This window comes from Aotus nancymaae, unplaced genomic scaffold, assembly GCF_030222135.1.
Source record: "Aotus nancymaae isolate 86718 unplaced genomic scaffold, 86718_ANA_hifiasm-v0.15.2.pri h1tg000036l, whole genome shotgun sequence".
NCBI lineage: Eukaryota > Metazoa > Chordata > Mammalia > Primates > Aotidae > Aotus > Aotus nancymaae.
The window spans coordinates 499983-518602 of NW_026988450.1; the positions used below are offsets into that span (position 1 = coordinate 499983).

The window sequence follows — 18620 nt, forward strand, 5'->3', positions numbered from 1 at the left end:
GGAAGGCAGTGGGTTTTGGGGGAGTTGGCCCACAGGGCACAGAGACAGCACTGAACACAGGCACCATTGGTTTGCCAGTGAGAAGTTCTAGGCCTCTCACATCAGTTACTAAATGTCCTAGGGAACCAAAGTCACTTTAGTGGCCTGAGGAGGGAGGAGGCATCCCTGCCGTCCTAAGCTTCATGGAAAGGATGTAAGCACCAGGTGTTATATCCGGGCAGTCTCATTACAGCCAGCATTGCCAGCAGCAGGGGATTTGCCTTCTCCAAGCAGCTACAGCTGGCCCAGGCGCTGGGCTAACATGGGGAGGGTGCCGTAGGAGCCAGGGCCTCAATGCTCCTCACACCCGGGGAAGCCAGGGACCCCAGATCTCCCAGAGTCAACCCACACTCAAGGAACCTGATGCTCTACATTTAGGGGAGCCAGGGCTCCCGTGCACCCCGACACCCAGGGGGGCCAGCATTCTCTGTTTGTGTTGTACAGTTCTGTTGGTTTTGACAGATGTATGAGACCGTGTGCTACCATTACCATTACTGTATCATTCAGAACAACTTCACACCCTAAGAATCCTGTGCCTGGCTCTTCATCCCTCCCTCCCCACCAACGTGGCACCGGCAACCCTGTAGTCTGGCCTTCTCCGGAATGTCATATAGTTGGAATCATACGGTTTGCAGCCTTCTCAGATCAGCTTATTTCACTTAGCAATACGCGTTTAAGGGTCCTCCACATCTTGTCATTGCTTGATGTCTCATTTCTTTTTAGCACTGAGTAGTATTCCGTCGCATGGATGTGCCACAGTTTTCTGGTCTGCTTCCAAGTTTTGGCAATTATGAATAAGGCTGCTATAAACATGTGTGGGCAGGTTTTTGTGTGAACATGCGTTTTCAACTCATGTGGGTAAATACCAAGAAGTATGATTGCTGGATCATGTTTGGTTTTGGAAGTAACTGCTAAACTGTCTTCCAAAGTTGGCTGTATCGTTTTGCGTCCCCGCCGGCAACGAATAAGAGCTCCTCTTGATCCACATCCTCACCAGCATTTGGTGTTACCACTGTTTTGGATTGTGGCCGTTCTCATAGGCATGTACATTGTGGCTTCAATTTGCAGTTCCTTGATGACGTATGACATTGAGCATCTTTTCATGTGGTTCCTCTTTGATGATTTGTCTGTTCAAATCATTTGCCTATTTTTTAACTGGGTTGTTCATTTTCTTATTGTTGAGTTTTAAAAGTTAATAGTCCTCGATCAGATGTATCTTTTGAAAATATTTTTCCCAGCTCATGGCTTGTCTTTTCATACTTTTTTTTTTTCTTGAGATGGTGTCTCACTCGGTCACCCAGGCTGGAGTGTAGTGGTGTGCAAGCGATTCTCCTGCCTTAGCCTCTCAAGTAGCTGGGATTACAGGCACTCACCACCACACCAGGCTAATTTTTGTATTTTTAGTAGACACAGGGTTTCGCTATGTTGGCCAGGCTGGTCTTGAACCCCTGACCTCAGGTAATCCACCCGCCTCGGCCTCCCAAAGTGCTGGGATTACAGGCATGAGCCACCACGCCTGGCCTGTCTTTGTTCCTTTGTCAAAAATCAGGTGACTGTATTTATGAGGGTCTATACTGTGTCCCTTGATCTGTTTGTTCTTTTCGTACCGGTACCTGTCTCAATTATTGCAACTTTTAAGTCTCAGAGTCGGGTGCTGTCAGTTTTCCTACTTTGTTCTTGTTCTTCAGTATGTTTTGGCTATTCTAGGTCATTTTGCCTCTCCAGATAAACTTCAGAATCAACTTGTTGATATCCACAAAATAACTTGATGGGATTTTGATTGGGGATTGTGTTGAGTCTACAGATCAGGTTGGGAAAAACTGACATCTTTATATATATAGTAACTGTTTGGTATTAACCCTGCAACTTGGCTGTAATCACTTAGTTTCCAGTAGTTTTTGTCGTTTCTTTGGGATTTTCTACATTGAAAACTAGGTCATCTGTGAACAGTTTTCTTTCTGTCTTCTCAGTCTGTGGACCTTTTCTTTTATTTTCTTGTCTTGCTGCATTAGCTGGGATTATCGGTACCATGTAGAATAGCCACAGTGGAGACATCCTTGCCCTGTTCTTAATCTTAAGGGTTAGCTTCTCACCATTGACTATACTGTTAGCCAGAGGGGTTTGTTGCTCCGTTTGCTAGAGGTAGTGTCACTTCAGAACAAAAGAATGTTAGCTCTCCTCCCCTTCTTCTATTCCACTCTTCCTTTGCATCTGCACTTTATATTATTAAAGTTGATAACATTCTGTTCTATGACTATAATAAAGCTTTGCACGCATCGTCTACGGGTTGAGTCTGAAAGATGAAAATCAGTAAATGGTATTTAATTATTATGATTATACAAGTTGAGAATCTCATGTCTGAAATGCGTGGAACCAGAAGTGTCTTGGATTTTTTATTTTTATTTTTGAGACGGGGTCTTGTTATGTTGTCCAGGCTGCTCTCAAATGCCTGATCATATTTTGGTTTTAATTTTTTTGAGACAGGATTGTCCAGGTTGGAGCGCATAGGTGTGATCATAGCTTACTGCAGCCTTGAGACTGAGATAATGTCAACTGTGTTTATAACTGGTTTCTATTCATTGCCCCCCTCATTTCTTTTTTTTTTTTTTTTTGTCTTCCACTCTCTTTCTGCCTATTCTCATTTTTATTGAATATTGTGATTCTGTTTTCACTTTTCTTTCAAAATATCAATTTTACTTATTTTTAAGTTTTTCTAGTGGTTGCCCTGGAGTTTGCAATACACTTTATAGCCAGTCAAGTCCACTTTCAGATAACACCGTCCTGCTTCACAGGTGATGCGGGTGTCTCGTCTCGAGAGTGTTCCCAGGTCCTTTATTCCTTCCCACTCCACGTAACACTGCTGTTAGGCACCTCACTCACTCGAAAGGTGTAATCACTGATTACATTATTATTATTTAAATAAACGATTATCTTTTCTATCGATTTAGAATTCGATAAGTAACTTTATTTCGCCTTCATTTATTCCTTCTCTAATATTCTTCCTTTCTTTACATAGATCCACATTTTTAACATTTCATTTTCCTCATATGTTGCCATTTTCACGTAGCATTCCCTGTGGGCCTCTTCTGCTGCCAGGCCTGCTCCACAGCTGCGCTGCAGGCCCACACGTAGGGCTCAAGATTTGTAATCAGACTTATCACAGAGGCAGCGCCAAGTGCTGCCAGATCCTCTAATGAGAACCAGTCAACTGGGCATTAAGAGAGAACAAAGCCCCAGCTGCAAAACCGCAGAAATTATCCAAGCCTCCTGTACAGGAATGTCCATAGCGAGGTAGCAGCTGGGCAGTGACCTGCACTTACCAGTCCTCAGCTTGCACGCCAGCCAGCCACAGGCCTGCCCAACTCCATCAGATCCATCCAGGGCTGGAGCCCTCACTGCTCTTTGACAATAGCAGCTGCCCCCATCTCAGCACCTCAGCCTTGATCTGCTCCTCCCTGCCCTGGCCCGGAAGGTCTCAGTGATGACATGTCCCCTGCATGGCTCCAAGGGGACTCCTTCACATCTGCAGAGAGCTGGTGCTAGGGCTTGGGCAGCTCTCATCAGCAGCTGAACCAGCTGAGCTTCTGGGTCTCAGATGGCTAAATACTGAATATTCTCTCTGAGCAGAGCTTAAAAAGACCCTGACATATTCTGAGCATGGAGCACTCACTCACTGAGAGCTGGCAGCATCCCTCTGTCCATCCAAGCCTCAGTGACAGGGTGAACGGGAGGTGCTCACTCCTTGCTGGCATCACAAGCCTCCTCATCTCTGTGCTCCCTGAATGGCAGCTCTGGGATGTGTGGAAACGTCTTTCTGCTGTGTCTTCTGGGCTGAAATCATTTTGTAGCACGGCTTTTCCCTCCCTCACACTGCTCACCACCTCTCTATCCACCACTCAGTAGCCATGGGACCTGGCGCAGGGCTGCGGGAAGGGATGCAGAAAGCGAGGCGAAGTCCTGTCTAAAACCAGGTTCCAGCCTCTGAAGAGAGACTTGTGAGCCCTGACTTCTTTCCATCTGGAGATAGGGAGGAAGAGGGCATCGCAGAGGTCAAGTTACTGAAGAAATGTGTGCACCAGCTTGGGGTGAACGCCAGGCCCACCATCCTGAGGACCCTTTGAAAGGACCTTTTTAAAAAGATATGTTTGTAACTGAGCGATACCGCGTTCCCAAACCTAATTACAAGACATTTCTGCACATAAGACAAGCAGCAACTTAATAGCAAACTGCTGGCAAGCTCATGATTGTGGTGTCCTCAACCCTGATGTGAACTGTCTTCTTCTTTCTGATGCTCATTTCAACGACTGTTTAATCTCACACTTCCCAGCCATCTCTTGAAATGTATTTAGGGCTGCCAGAAAAGATTTCCAGTGGCTTACGGACCTCAGATGAAATGCATTTCCTCAACTCCTGCCTTGTTCTCCAATTGGAAGGAAACTGCTTAATCCCACATAACATAAATGCTGTTAACACCCATGGATATCCGAGGATAAAAAGGAACTTGTAGCAGTCTACTTTTTATTAATTAAGGTCGCAGTCATTGACCAGGCACCGGGTAAAGCAGGGAGTGCTGGGCCCGCAGGCCCTGGGCGGGAGCCGGGTGGCACGGGACGTGCGGACGCGGCCACTGTTTTCCCTTTGTGCCTCCTCATGCGCCTGCCTGTCGTGAATTAGTCGACACCGTGTTCCCGCCCCATTATGAGCCTTGATTGACTTTGCTTTTCATCGCTTTGACTCGCTTTGACAGTGTCATTGGCCTTTTCAAAATCAAGATCTATTATTTTCATTTTTTAAACGTCAGTCAAGTATGTGTTGCGTGAATGCACTTTAATAAACCAAGCCTACTCATTCTCATTCCTGTGCTTTATCCTCTAAAGATACATTTCTCCTAACGCTTATTCTAGTGCGGAATGAAATTTTTTTGCTCCAAGAGTGGAAAGGAAGACCCTTCTATTGTTCTAGAAACTTCCTTTTACTTTTTCTTCAAACATCTAATTTCACCACTTTTCAACAAGGATGTCTGTGATTCGCCGCTCTCTCTAGATGATAGTACAATGCTTCACATCCAGGAAAATCAAACCATCTCAATCCCCAGCAAGCACCGAGCAAGCTCACCCGGCCTCACCCTGGCCGTGGTGTGCACAGTCGGCCAAGGCCCCATGTGGCCTGCACTGGCTGGCTGGTGGACCCCCTCACCCCCTTCCTCAGGAAGCCTTCCGTGACCCTCTGGGAAGCCCAGGGGTGTCTCTGACACACGTCTCAGATGTCTTTCATTTGTCAATTTATTTCATTTTTTTTTTGCGGGGGAGGAGGTGGGGGACAGGGTCTTCCCTGTCTCCCAGGCTGGAGTGCAGTGGCACAGTCACAGCTCAGACACTCATTACTGTGTTAAGAACAAGCACAGACCTAAGTATGCCATATGGGGAATGTTCGAGGGACTGTGACGGGGCACCTCGGAGGAGCATCAGTGAGAGAGCACAGTCTTCCAGCAGCCAGAAAGGACGAGACGGCACACAGGCGGCTCCACTGTGGCGATCCAACCACCTGTGCATCTGGGGCAGGGTCCCAGTGAAAAGACTTCGGTTAGGTGGTGATACGCGGGCAAGTTTTAAATCCTACGTCTTATTGGCATAATTTTTCTTTGTACAATAAATGGAAATTATAAAAACTTAGGAGCATTTATATAAACTCACAAGTAAGGAAAAAATCACAAGGCCCCTCACGTTGTCATCTGCACGTGGAGGAGCAGAGGAGCCGGAGGGGCAGAAGCACCTCTGAGTGGGCTTTTCTTCCCTGGGGTCTAGGCACTGTGGTTGGCGTGGACGAGAGCACTGCTTTCTCATGGCCTGTGTGTGACCGGTGTGGCAACGGGAGATTGGAACAGAGGCCGGAAGACAGGTAAAGGGACGGGGCTGTCCTGAAAACTCTGGAACCCAAAGGGCACAGCAGCAACCCAGCCCCAGAGCCTGGGCCTTGCTGCCTCGGGTGACTCCCCCGAGAGCTCAAGGGGCAGCCCCCGCCTCTGCTGAGCGGCAAGGGAAGAGGCTCCTGGAGCCTGGTGGGTTTTCCTCACTGAGATTTCTGCTGTTTCTTGCACGGCTCCTCTTACGAGATAAAAGTGCTAGTTTTTGTCCCCACCTCCTTTATTATCAGTCAGGAGAATAAAGATAAATAGGACAAACATGAATGAGTGAGACCAACTTGGTAACTGTACAGCTTGGCCTTTGTGAAATGTGCAGGCGTTTACAGAGACCACGTTGACAGTGAGCAGCTACTGGACAGATGTCCCTCCCCACCCCACTGTGCCGCCCTCCCTCAGGGTCTGGGCCGGTGTCAGTGCAGTTCGCCCCTGTGGAGTCAGTGCTCCGGCCTCCCAAGTGCAGTGGCTCACACCTGTAATCCCAGCACTGTCAGAGACTGAGGCAGGCAGATCTCTTAAGGTCAGGAGTTCGAGACCAGCCTGACCAACACCATGAAACCCCATCTCTACTATTAATTTTAAAAATACAAAAATTAGCTAGGCATGGTGGCACACACCTATAGTCCCAGCTACTCAGGAGGCTGAAGTAGGAGAATTGCTTGAACCAGGGGGAGGGGGAGGTTGCAGTGAGCCGAGATCACGCCACTGCACTCCAACCTGGGTGACAGAGCGAGAGCAAGACTCCATCTCAAAAAAAAAAACCACAGCAAAGAGCAAATGTTTCCTTGACGCACCTATGCTGGTGGCCTTACAAAAGCCGTCGCTAGACCACGTGGAAGAGATGAGGGAGCACGTGTGCAGGCGTGCACGGGAGCACAGAGCCGTGGCCATGCCAGCATCTGAGAGCAGGCTTTCCCTCCCCATCCGGGGGGCAGCCTGACCCCTGGCCTCCCTTCCCGGGAGGCTCCCTGTCCCTCCTCTGCTCCCCTCCTTGGCTTCCAGCCAGTGCTACTCAAAGATGATGTTCATCCCTTGGACAGGCTGAGTCCAGGCAGCTGCAAGCCTCTCAGAAACTTGATTCTGAGAGTAAAGCCCCGTTTTCTATCTCAGCAGACACTCATGTTTAGGAAAATGTCTCCCACTGGAGCTTTCCTGACTTATGCTTCCCGGGGCCTTGTCTTCCCTTGGCTTTTCATATACCAGAGGCGCCTTTTCCTGTGGGGACTGCTCCCGGGTGGTCACATCTCCTGTTCTCAAGAGGCACCTGCAGGTCTTCCTGGACTGCCGCTCAAGACCCCAGTGCAGAGTGAAGGTCAAGGTAGGAGTCAGGCCAGAGCGCACACGCACTCCAGCATAAGGAGGGTGAGGCTGAGCTGGAGCAGGTGCATGTCCTCCTGCACACCTGCAGAGGTGCTGGGACTTGGCTAGGATGGGCTGCATCTGGATCTCCGTCTAGGTCCTAGGAGCTTCCCTGGGAAAGGTGGGAGGATGCACCCTGTTTGAACACAGTCTCTCCGTGTTAAAACATGTTTGACCTAAGGCCGTGAGACTGAAGCTCTGAAGACGGGTGGTTTGGATGTGGCGTGTTGATACTCGGGAGAGAGTGATTTCACTGGAGCAGGGACTGTGTTGGAGGGAGTCTGACCCGGCCCCGCTTCCGCTATTGCAGCTGTCACAGCGCAGCATTTCTTCCCTGCTGAGGTTTGCCGCCGGCGAGGATGGGGTAAGTCCAGGGGGCCCCACACTGGGTAGCCTACGTGAGCAACTCACCCCCAGAGGAACCCCCCACTCCCAAATGTGTTTTGTTACAACAGATCCCACTAGGAAGTGGTGTAGATGCTCGAGAGAGAAACGCAGATATGTCTCCCCACTGCCATTCAGGCCAATGGGAGCCTTTCCTCTGTGGAAATGAGGTTATTTTACACCAGCTGTGAGGCAGATACAGGAATCTGTCCCCTGGCTTTTTTTTTTTTTTTTTTTTTTTTTTTTTTGACAGAGTCTCACTCTGTGACCAGGCTGGAGTGCAGTGGCTTGATCTCAGCTCACTAAAACGTCCACCTCCCAGGTTCAAGCGATTCTTCTGCCTCAGTGTCCCAAATAGCTGAGACTACAGGTACAAGCCACCACTCCTGGCTAATTTTTTATTTTTAGTAAAGACAGGGTTTCACCATGTTGGCCAGGCTGGTCTTGAACTCTTGACCTCAGGTGATCCTCCCGCATCAGCCTCCCAAAGTGATGAGATTACAGGCGTGAGCCACTGCGCCCAGCCTGTCCCCTGCTTTGATTACAGCAACACAGTCTTGAGGTTGGAGTGCCAAGGTGTCATGTTAATAGGATGGAATTCCCTGAGATGCTTTTTTTTTTCTCTTTTTTTAAACACTGGCTATTCCAGACTCTAGATAACTGGTAATGTGACTGTCCAGCCCCGAGAGTCACTGTGGTGACACTTAGTAAAGCGGGGTGGCTCCTCCAAGAAAAGTCACCTAAATATATAATTGATGGGCCAAAGAGTTTCTGCTGTGTGAAAATTGACCCTCATAAATGAAGCATCTCTCCTGGAGATGCCACCTCTGTCTTGTCAAAGCCATTTAAAAACACCACAAGTGGCTCATGGAATAGCCACAGAAGGGCGCTGGGGACCAGCCGCTCAGTGGCCCCTGGGCACAGCCCAAGTCCACAAGAGGCACCTGGAACCCAGGTGGGCTCCATACCCAGGGAGCTGACTTGGGCCACACTGGACAGGAGTGTGGTGACTGGGGAGGCCATCATGCCTGGAGCTCTGTGGTCAGTCAGATAAGGGGTCTTTGTCTGATGGGTCCCCATGGCCAGACTCTAGCCAGAATTTTTTAAATTTTCTTTTAGACAGTGTCTTACTCTGTTGTCCAGGCTGGCATACAGTGGCTCAACCATAAGCTCACTACAGCCTTGTACTCCTGGGTTCAAACTATTCTCCCGCCTCAGCCTTCCAAGTATCCAGCCCGAATTTATGGTGACTTGCCCCATCCTATGGAGACTCCTCCCTGCCTCATGACCCCTGCCACCCTCTCCCCCACTGCACCTCAGGAGGGGCCAGCAACCCTGCGAGGCAGAGCAGCAGTTTGTCCTCTCATGGAAAGCATGCCTGTCAGAGCTGGATTAAATTGGAACATGGACAAGTCTGTGATGAGGATCTTTGGGGATCACAGGTGACTGCACAGTAGAATCACCTGCAAGCTCAAAAGAGCTTCTGCTCTTGGCCAGGCGCGGCGGCTCACTCCTGTAATCCCAGCACTTTGGGAGGCCGAGGCAAGTGGATCACCTGAGGTCAGGAGCTCGAGACCAGCCTGGCCAACATGGTGAAACCCCATCTCTACTAAAAATAGAAAAAAATTAGCCAGGTATAGTGGCACACACCTGTAACTCCAGCTACTCAGAGGCTGAGAATCACTGGAACCCAGGAGGCAGAGGTTGCAGTGAGCCGAGACCATACCACACCCTGGCCTGGACGACAGAGCAGGACTCCATCTCAAAAAAAAAAAAAAAGTTTCCGCTCCCTCCTGGCATAATGCCCACCAGTTTCAAAGCTCTTCAGTGACCCTGAGCTCCAGCTCGGACCCGTCCCCTGAACTGCTGCGCACAGGGATTGATGCTGAGGCGGGGCTGTGGAGGCCCAGCAGCAGGCGTCCCCCAGTGGTGCAAAAGTCGAGTCCTCAGCACGGGCCAGGAACTGAGCCTGCCTCGTTCTCACGTTTCCCCGTTCACCCTTCCAATGTTCCAACAAGGTGGAGTTCATACTTCCCTGCAGCACCAAGGGCAGAGACATCCCACAGAGGGAAAGTCATTGTTACCCCGCAGAGTGACCACCTGCAGTGCCCGTCAGCCAATTCCTTGTCTCCTTGTCTGAGCCCTGGAGGGAGGGAGGAAGAAAGGAGGAGACAGTGCCCAGAAAGGGGGTAGTTGCCCACTGCGGACCGGGTAGAAGTTTCCAACTAGGGGGGTTTGAGCAGGTGGTAAAGGTGGCAGATCTGGGTTTTCCGGGAACACATCTTCATGGAGGATATTGGGAGAAAGCATTAGAAACACGCCTGTTTGAGAACACGTAACAGAATGAACCGCAACCCACAACCTCAACACATTCAACCAACAACCCTTGGCCATGGCACACAGCTCCCAGCTACCCCATGCTGCCCAGAAGGGTGGGGCGGTGCTGTGGCAGCAGCTGCCTACTGGTCCCTGCAGGCTCTTCAGGAGGGCACCCTGGTTGCCATCCGGGAAGCCTCCAGCAATGGACAGCGCTTGACACCCCTGCTGATCCTCCCCGCTCTTTAGAGATGCAGAGACCAGGAACCCTGGTAGAAATCCTTTCTTCACTTGGTTTCCTTCTGGCTAAGGCGCTTGTTCCTCCTACAGATTTAGCTTGTCAACTAGAATATTCCCATAGATAAAAGCCCTCAAATGTGTGTGTACATGAGAGCACGTGTATGTACATGTTTGTGAAGTCTGTGTGCATCAGAGCACCTTTGCCCATGCCCATGTGCATGTGTATGTGTGTCCACTTGTGTGCTGTTATGTACATATGCTTGACACGTGTACATGTGTGCATGTGTGTATGTGCATGCGTTGGTTGAGGGCCAGAGGGTGGCAGCAGCCCCAGTATCACCTTCTTGGGTGCTCTGGCTTCAGGGCCAACACCAGTGGGCTGTGGGTAAGTTCCAGGTCTGGAAGCAGACAATTTAGGAGGCTCTTTACCCCATGCCCAGCTCTACTCCCAGTGGGTGATCAGGTCTTTACCACCGATCTGGAAAGAAGATGGGTGCCAGAGGGGACTGGGTGGAGACATGAGCTGAGAGATACCCAGTGTGGATTCTGTCAGTTTTCTGGGTGAGCCTCCACATTCACCAAAATTCAGAGAATCAAACTGGGGCTTTCCACAAGAACCGTGACTCCATTCCCTGGGGCAAGCATACTGTTTCAGTTAAGATGCACGAGTGTTAAGTTTTATGCCTTTACCTGTAATGTGGTCACGCTGCAGATGTAAAAATAGGATTGTCTGTAGTTGTACATCTCATTTCTCAATAGTAACATTACTGTGACATGGAACTTGAAGTGTGTTTCCTTAGCTTTTAGAAAAGGAAAAGTTAAAAGAACATATATAGTGATTTTTTAAAAGAGAGACACATTTTATACACGTGCAGACCCACATTCATATGAATAGTGCTTGGGAGTTTGCTGATATGGTTGTTTTAACCTCTTCATGTTAATTTCTCCCACACATAAAAGATTTATTATTTGGGCACAGTGGCTGATGCCTGTAATCCCAACACTTTGGGAGGCCCAGTCGGGCGGATCACCTGAGGTCAGGAGTTCACCTGGCCAACATGGCAGAAACCTCTCTCTATTAAAAACACAAAAATTAGCCAGGCATGTTGGTGTGCACCTGTAATCCCAGCTACTTGGGAGGCAAGGCAGGAGAATCCCTTGAACCCAGGAGGCAGAGGTTGCAGTGAGATGAGTTTGTACCACTGTACTCCAGCCTGGTGACAGAGTGAGACTCGGTCTCAAAAAAAAAAAAATATATATATATATATATATATAATTTAAACTCCATTTACAGATGATATAGCCAAACCTAACATTTTACAGATAAATGATTTTCTGCTGACTTTTCCCAAGTCAGAATCACGTACTTTTACTCCAGAAGACCACAGGGTCATCTGTTTCACACTTGCACAAACATGCAAGACAACTGAAACTGTAAGAGACCAGCGGCCGGGCGCGGTGGCTCACACCTGTAATCCCAGCACTTTGGGAGGCCGAGGCGGGCGGATCACCTGAGGTCGGGAGTTTGAGATCAGCTTGACCAACATGGAGAAACCCCATCTAAAAATACAAAATTAGACAGGCGTGGTGGCACACACCTGTAATCCCAGCTACTCAGGAGGCTGAGGCAGGAAAATCACTTGAATCCAGGAGGCGGAGGTTGCAGTAAGCCAAGATGGCACCACTGTATTCCAGCCTGGGCAACAAGAGTGAAACTCTGTCTCAAAAAAAAAAAAAAAAAGGGCCGGGTGCGGTGGCTCACGCCTGTAATCCCAGCACTTTGGGAGGCCGAGGCGGGTGGATCACGAGGTCAAGAGATCAAGACCATCCCAGTGAACATGGTGAAACCTCGTCTCTACTAAAAATACAAAAAATTAGCTGGGCATGGTGGTGCGTGCCTGTAGTCCCAGCTACTCAGGAGGCTGAGGCAGGAGAATTGCCTGAACCCAGGAGGCGGAGGTTGCGGTGAGCCGAGATCGCGCCATTGCACTCCAGCCTGGGTAACAAGAGTGAAACTTCGTCTCAAAAAAAAAAGAGCAGAAGGGTGTCCCGCACGCTGCCTCCACCCTCCCTCCCCGTGCGGTGACCCCCTGCTTCTGCACACCCTCGTGTCTCCTCCAGACCAGCAACCTGGAGGCTCTGTCTTGCTCGCTGCCGTCTCTTCAGCGACAGTCCCACACGGGCTTGTGACAAACCCCCACGCGTAAGTGAGCACCTGCACTCGCTGTCCGTACCACCTCAGAACCCTCGGGAAGGGCTCAGCTTCCACTGCCAAGTTCTGTCTCTTTGCCTGTCTGACCAGTAATTCCCACTGCCCCCATCACTACATTAAACCATCCTGTTGACCTCATTCTTTTTCACCAAGGAAGCCAAAACACTTGACGAAGCACAGTAAATAGGCGCCATGCCTGTCTTGCAAACAGGAAAATGAAAGTCCCCCCACAAGTTGGCATTAGTAGTGTTCACATCCCAGACTGATCTTGACATTTATTGTTACGAGCCATTTCAAAACTTGGGGGCATCAATATTCATTCTGTGCACAGAACTCTTGTTTGGACAGGGTTCCATCAGGACAGCTCCCCTTGGCTCTACCGGGCGTTAGCGGGTGTCCCCAAGGCTGGCAGGGGTCGCAGAAGGTTCCTATGTCCAGGCCGCAGCTCTGGCCAGACCCCCTCACAGTATGTGAGTGGATCCCAAGGGCCAGCTGGAAGCTGGGCATCTTTCCTAACCAACCGTGGAACGTCACTTGGTGTCCTTTCCACTGCACTGTGTTCATGAGAAGCCAGACACCGAGGCCAGCTCAGACTTGGGGAAAGGTGGTGAGACACACACCTTCGAAGGGAAGGGCACCAAGGAGCCGCCCTCGGCCTGCTTTGGCCACGTTGTCTGGCTGCTCCAGCCTCAGTCTCTTTGGCTATAACACCATAATGATGGGAGGGGTGAGTTAATAGATACCGAATAGAACTGTTGTAGCAACTGCCAAGTGCCTTGCACAGAGGAGGGGTTTGGGGCCAACATGATATTACTCTGCAAGTAGCACTGCCTTCTAGAGCTTTAACCTCCCAGAAGGCCAGATATGGAATACTGCAGTGCTTTTGAGCCTTTATTTTCAGCCCTACCTCCAACGGCAAACACTCTGCAGCTTGATCTATAATGGGGTGCACCACACCCTCTCGGCCTCATCAGGGAAAGGGGCCAGGGCTCCCTGTACTTGTCTCATCTGGAGATGAAACTCATCTGGGACTAATGAAAAGAATGCACCGGCACTTTGGGAGGCCGAGGCAGGTGGATCACGAGGTCAAGAGATCAAGACCATCCTGGCCAACATGGTGAAACCCCCGTCTGTACTAAAAATACAAAAAATTAGCCGGGCGTGGTGGTGCGTGCCTGTAGTCCCAGCTACTCGGGAGGCTGAGGCAGGAGAATTGCTTGAAACCCGAAGACCGAAGTTGCAGTGAGCCGGGATTGCACCACTGCACTCCAGCCTGATGATAGTGAGACTGTCTCAAAAAAAAAAAAAAAAAAGAATGCAAAGAAAAAGCTAAGTCTCATGACAAAAACACAGAGGATTTTAGCCCAGTGTAACTCTAGAAGAAATGGGATCCTATTAAGGAAGGAAGTTTGGGGCAAGGCACCAGGAAATCCCTTGACCGGAAGTGTTGCTAGATTGGGGAAGTGTCCCAAAGGAAGTGGGAGACAGCTGTGGGCACTGCACGCCCAGCCCCTGCCTTCCCAGCAGAGCCTGTGCGCATCTTGTCCCAAGTAAAAACAGAATTCAGTTCCCAGAACAGGGTAGGTAGTTCCTTCACTTGCCAAAATAAATGGGTTTTTTTAAATGACAGCTCTTCATTTGTTTCTCCTTCCTACCACTGTTCTCAGCCGTTTGAGGAGTGGAAGGTCGTGGACTGGGGAAAGGGCCTTCCACTCTGGCTCTCTGGTTTTCTGTGTTGTTGGGAACAGAACGTTCCAGGCTGTTTGCTTTAACCAGTGTGCCTTTATCACTGCAGAGCTACGAAGTCAAGAGTGTCCTCGGAAAGGAGGTGGGGTTGTTAAATTGTTTTGTCCAGTCCGTAACCACCCACCCCACGAGCTGCATCGGATTGGAGGAAATCGAGCTTCTGAGTGCCGGAGGGGCCTCTGCAGGACAGCAGCTGAGGCCGCAGGCTCTGTGAACTCTGCAGTGTGGCCGCGAGGGTGCGGCTGCTGGTCCTTTGGGGCAGTTATTTGTTAACTATGGACATAGTGAACATAGTTTACAATCTTGAAACTTAGATTTTTCTGAGGAAATGTTAATGAGATGTAAGTTTTGTAAACTTATAAATCAAAATACCCTTTAATGTAGTTTTTGTTTTTTGTTTTCTACAAATTTATGGACGTATTGACTCGTTTTCACGTTGAGCTCATTTAGTATTTTATGCAATAATAGATCAGAAAGATATTCTGTTCATTTGTAATCTTAACACTAACATTTCACCATGATTGAGCATGTTTTTCTTACAGTATGTTTATTTTAACATTCCCCCAAAGAGTACCCTGCAGAGTGTAAACGTTTGCCCCATGTTGTGATATTACTGTTCTGCTACAATAAATGTCAGACCTAAGTATTTTGCAATTCACTACTTCTTCTTCGGGAAAATTTTCCAGGGAACTGTATCAGAGGTGAAATCGTTACCCATAAAGTGTAGCTGTCTGAACCGGTGTGATTGCGGCTCTGCGGAAGGGAGGTGGGGATAGCCGGCTCCACCACACGCCTGTTTAATCAGGCTGGGTAACGTGCAGGAGAGCAAAGATCACAGACTAAGGAGCAGTCGGTTATCATTTGCTTTGTTGGCAGAGATTTAAACCAAGAATTATCTTTGGACACTAAAGATTTTGTTCCCCTCCTTATAGCAATATAATCATGACATGCCATGGTTAATTACATAATATACACGTAGCAGCCCACGACCAGGAAGTGGTGCCTGATACCAAGTGTTCTTGGGGTAAAAGCAGAGGGCCTTTTTGGGGAGCATTAAACCTTAAAACATTGCAAATTACTGGCAAGATAGCCGGTCTTCAGCAGTTGTGTGACTGCCCTTTTCATCCACTACGTGACTATTTGTCTTTTCTGGCGCACGTAGAAAACCTACTTGACTCGTCCACATGACTGAGGAAAGTGAAAGCAAACTCCCGGGAAAGCGGGAGATGATTCGGCCAAGCTTCTAGTTGGCCTGAGCCCTCCTACAGCCCCTCGCCCGTCCAGCAGCCTCTATAGTTACGGAGCTCTTGGGCTGTTCTCAGCAAGGCCCCCGAACAGCCAACCCTTCCCCAGGTCTGAGTTCTTTGGGGAGCACCTTGTGCTGGAAAGCTGCTAGCTTACCTGAGCTCGTGCTCCACTGAACTTAGGCAAGTTAAAGCCAGGAGGGAGCCTTTGGCGCGTTTCAAAAGCGACGCAGACCCTCTCTCCTGAGCGCTTCGGACACACACACACACACACACACACACACACGCGCACACACACACACCCACCCCCGGCGCCCGGGCTCCAGGTGCGTGCTTGCTGGCTGCGGGTCCGGAACGCACCCTTCCCCAGCCGGGTCCTGCGCCACTGGCGGGCGTGCAGGAGTCGCTGTGAACATAGGAAGCAGGGGCGATTTCAAATGCTGCTTTATTCTTACGAATAATGTAAAAATTGATATAAAAAAGTGAGCATGCTCAGTCTTCTCCTCTTATATCTACAATACAAAGGGTTTGAGAAGTCTTTTTTACAAATGTACCTTAGCTGCATCAACAGGAGTAAGATGTAGAAAAAGCTACCATTACAAAAATAACTTAAGGGAAAATAAACACGTTCAGCTTCTCTCGCAGTTCAGTGGTGCTAAGTCCAGGCTGTGGCTTCTTTGCGCTCCTCTATCCCAAGAAACTGCAGCGAGCGCCCGGCGGCTCTGGCTGCGCCGGGGCAGGGCGCGCTCCGCTCCGGGCCGTCGGGTCTGAGGTATGGGTCGTTGCTGAGTCTCTCTCGCCCCGGCCGCGCGTTACCGGCAGTCGGCGGCCCCGGCGGCCGGCAGGAAGGGCGGGCTGGGCAGCTGCTTGAAGAACTGCCGGAGGCCGGCCAGGTCCCGCGTGAGCTGCTCCACGCGCTGGTGCAGCTTCTCGTTCTCGGCCGACAGCTCCACGAGCTTCTGCTGCATCTCCTGGTTCCGCCGCTTAGCCTTGTCGCGGCTCTTGCGCACCGCGATGTTGTTGCGCTCGCGCCGCTGCCGGTACTCCGGGCTGCCGCGGTCCGGGCCCCTCTTGCCAGTGCTCTTCTCCCGGGCGGGGCCGGGCGCGGGGGTCGGCCCGGGGCTGCTGCGCGGCGGCTCCGGCGACGTGGGCGGGGTGGGCTGTCCGGCGGTGGCCAGGCTCACCACGGTCTGCGCGCAGGCGGCCACCTGAGCGGGCAGCAGCGAGCCGGGCGCGTCGCCGTCGCCCCAGTCGGGCTCGCGCTTGAGTGGACGCGGAACGGCGGGGCCCGGGCCCAGGGGGCGCGCGGGGCCGCCGGGCAGCAGCTCCAGAGGGCCTGCGCCGCCCGCCTTGTGATTGCTGTTGAAGAGGTCGGCGAAGAGCTCGTCGTGGCACAGCTCCAGGGTGGGCACGGCGGCCATGGAGTCGATGTAGGCGCTGAAGTCGATGGCGCTCTCGTCGTCGTACATGGCGGGGGCGGCAGCGCCCGGCTCGCCGAGAGTCCCCGGCTCGGCCCCGCGGCCCGGCTTGCCCGCCCGGCCCGGCTCATAGAAGGGCGCGGGCTCCGCTGGCCAGGGCGCGCCGCGCGCCGGGCCGTCCAGGCTGAAGAGCGCGGCGCTCATGGCGGCGTCGGGCCGGGCTCTGCGTCCAGGCGCGGCTGTCACCTCGCCGGGCCCAGCCCCGCCGCCTTTTCTAGCCCGGGCTGACGCGCACGCCCCGCCCCGTGGCCGCGGGGGAAGGGGCGGGGGCGCCCTGGGAGCCCCCGGGGCGCGCCCTCTCTCTGCTCCTCCCCGGGGCCCCCTCCCCGGCCCTGGGGACCCCCCAAGCCCGCGCTGCGGGAGGGGGTGCGCGCTGCTGCCCCCGCCCGGCCCGCGCCGCTGGGAATGACACTCCCTCTGCCCGCACTCCAGGGCCTTCTCTTCTTCCTGTTTGTGGGCTTGGAACCTCCTCGTTCCTCGGGGCTGGGAGCGAAATCAAAACCAGGACTTGGCCGCGGCTCGCGCGTCCCGGGCCGGCTCCCGTCGCCGGAGGGCGGGGGTGGGAACCCGTGGGAGGGAACCCGCGCGTCCAAGGACTCCCCCGACCGTGACCACGCGCCTGAGACCCTCGCCCGGCGCCTCCACTGCGGAACCAGACGCGGCAAGGCGTGCGGGGGGCCGGACATGGGGTCGGGACGTGGGGACAAACACAGCCTCATCGCGGGGTCTCCGGGCGGCGGCCTGGCGGGCGGGGAGTGTTGCCCGCACCGCATGCGGGCGCCTCGGGGAATCTGGGCGGGTTCTCGCTGCTTTCCTCGGAGGTCCCCAGTCCGGCCCAGCGAGGCAGCTGCTGCGTCCCCCTCGCTAAGAGCAGAGCAGATGGGGGAGACGCGCTCACGACCTTCCGTCCTCCGCCGGCCCCTCGAGGTGCGGGCGCCCCGGCCGGACGCAGCTCCCGGACCCCACAGAGCCCGGCGCCCCCTGCCAGCTCCGGCGCCCGCGTTTCTTCCAGGTCTACGGAAGCGGTGCCATCGTGTGGCGGCATCTTGCGTTACACGCGTTTTTAGTTGTCATTCTCCATCCAGTTTTGTTCACCTGCTGGTGAGGAGTTGTGATCCTTTGGAGAAGAGGCATTCCGTTTTTTGAAATTTTCAGCCTTTTTGCACTGTTTTTTCCTCTTCATGGATTTATCTACCTTTGGTCTTTGATTTCGGTGACTTTTGGATGAGATTTCTGTGTGGGCATCTTTTTTGTTGATGTTGATGCTGTTCCTTTCTGTTTGTTAATTTTCCTTCTGACAGTCAGGCCCCTCTGCTGCAGGTCTGCTGGAGTTGGCTGGAGGTCCACTCCAGATCCTGTTTGCCTGGGTATCACCAGTGGAGGCTGCAGAACAGCAAAGACTGCGGCCTGTTCCTTCTCTGGAAGCTTCGTCCCAGAAGGTCACCCACCAGATGCCAGCCAAAGCTCTCCTGTATGAGGTGTCTGCCAACCCCTGCTGGAACGTGTCTCAAAGTCAGGAGGCACCCAGGACAGGGACCCACTTGAGGGGGCAGTCTGTTCCTTAGCAGAGCTTGAGAGCTGTGCTGGGAGATTCTCTGCTCTCTTCAGAGTCAGCAGGCAGGAACGTCTAAGTCTCCTGAAGCTGCGCCCACAGCTGCCCCTTCTCCCAGGTGCCCTGTCCC

General features: G+C 52.0%; 2 protein-coding genes across 12 annotated transcripts in view; one reads left to right on the forward strand and one right to left on the reverse strand.

The window, feature by feature from the left end:
* SPIDR (scaffold protein involved in DNA repair) overlaps positions 1-14862 on the forward strand; it is a 415411-nt gene extending 400549 nt beyond the window's left edge. For 3 of the 11 annotated variants that reach the window (XM_021672884.2, XM_064384161.1, XM_064384162.1), the window contains 3 exons: positions 5844-5937; positions 7163-7277; positions 7629-7894. In XM_021672884.2, the coding sequence (XP_021528559.2) occupies positions 5844-5937; positions 7163-7277; positions 7629-7871 (452 nt within the window). In that variant the 3' untranslated portion in view covers positions 7872-7894. Of the gene's footprint in view, positions 1-3106; positions 5938-7162; positions 7278-7628; positions 7895-14265 lie in introns of those variants that run through there. The other 8 variants (XM_021672881.2, XM_064384160.1, XM_012442918.3 and 5 more) reach the window with 5 other exon arrangements.
* Positions 14863-15889: 1027 nt separating this feature from the next.
* Positions 15890-17126, reverse strand: CEBPD (CCAAT enhancer binding protein delta). The gene has a single exon (XM_064384112.1). The coding sequence runs from the start codon at positions 17080-17082 to the stop codon at positions 16273-16275; it is 810 nt and encodes a 269-aa protein (XP_064240182.1). The 5' UTR covers positions 17083-17126; the 3' UTR covers positions 15890-16272.
* Positions 17127-18620: the final 1494 nt, after the last annotated feature.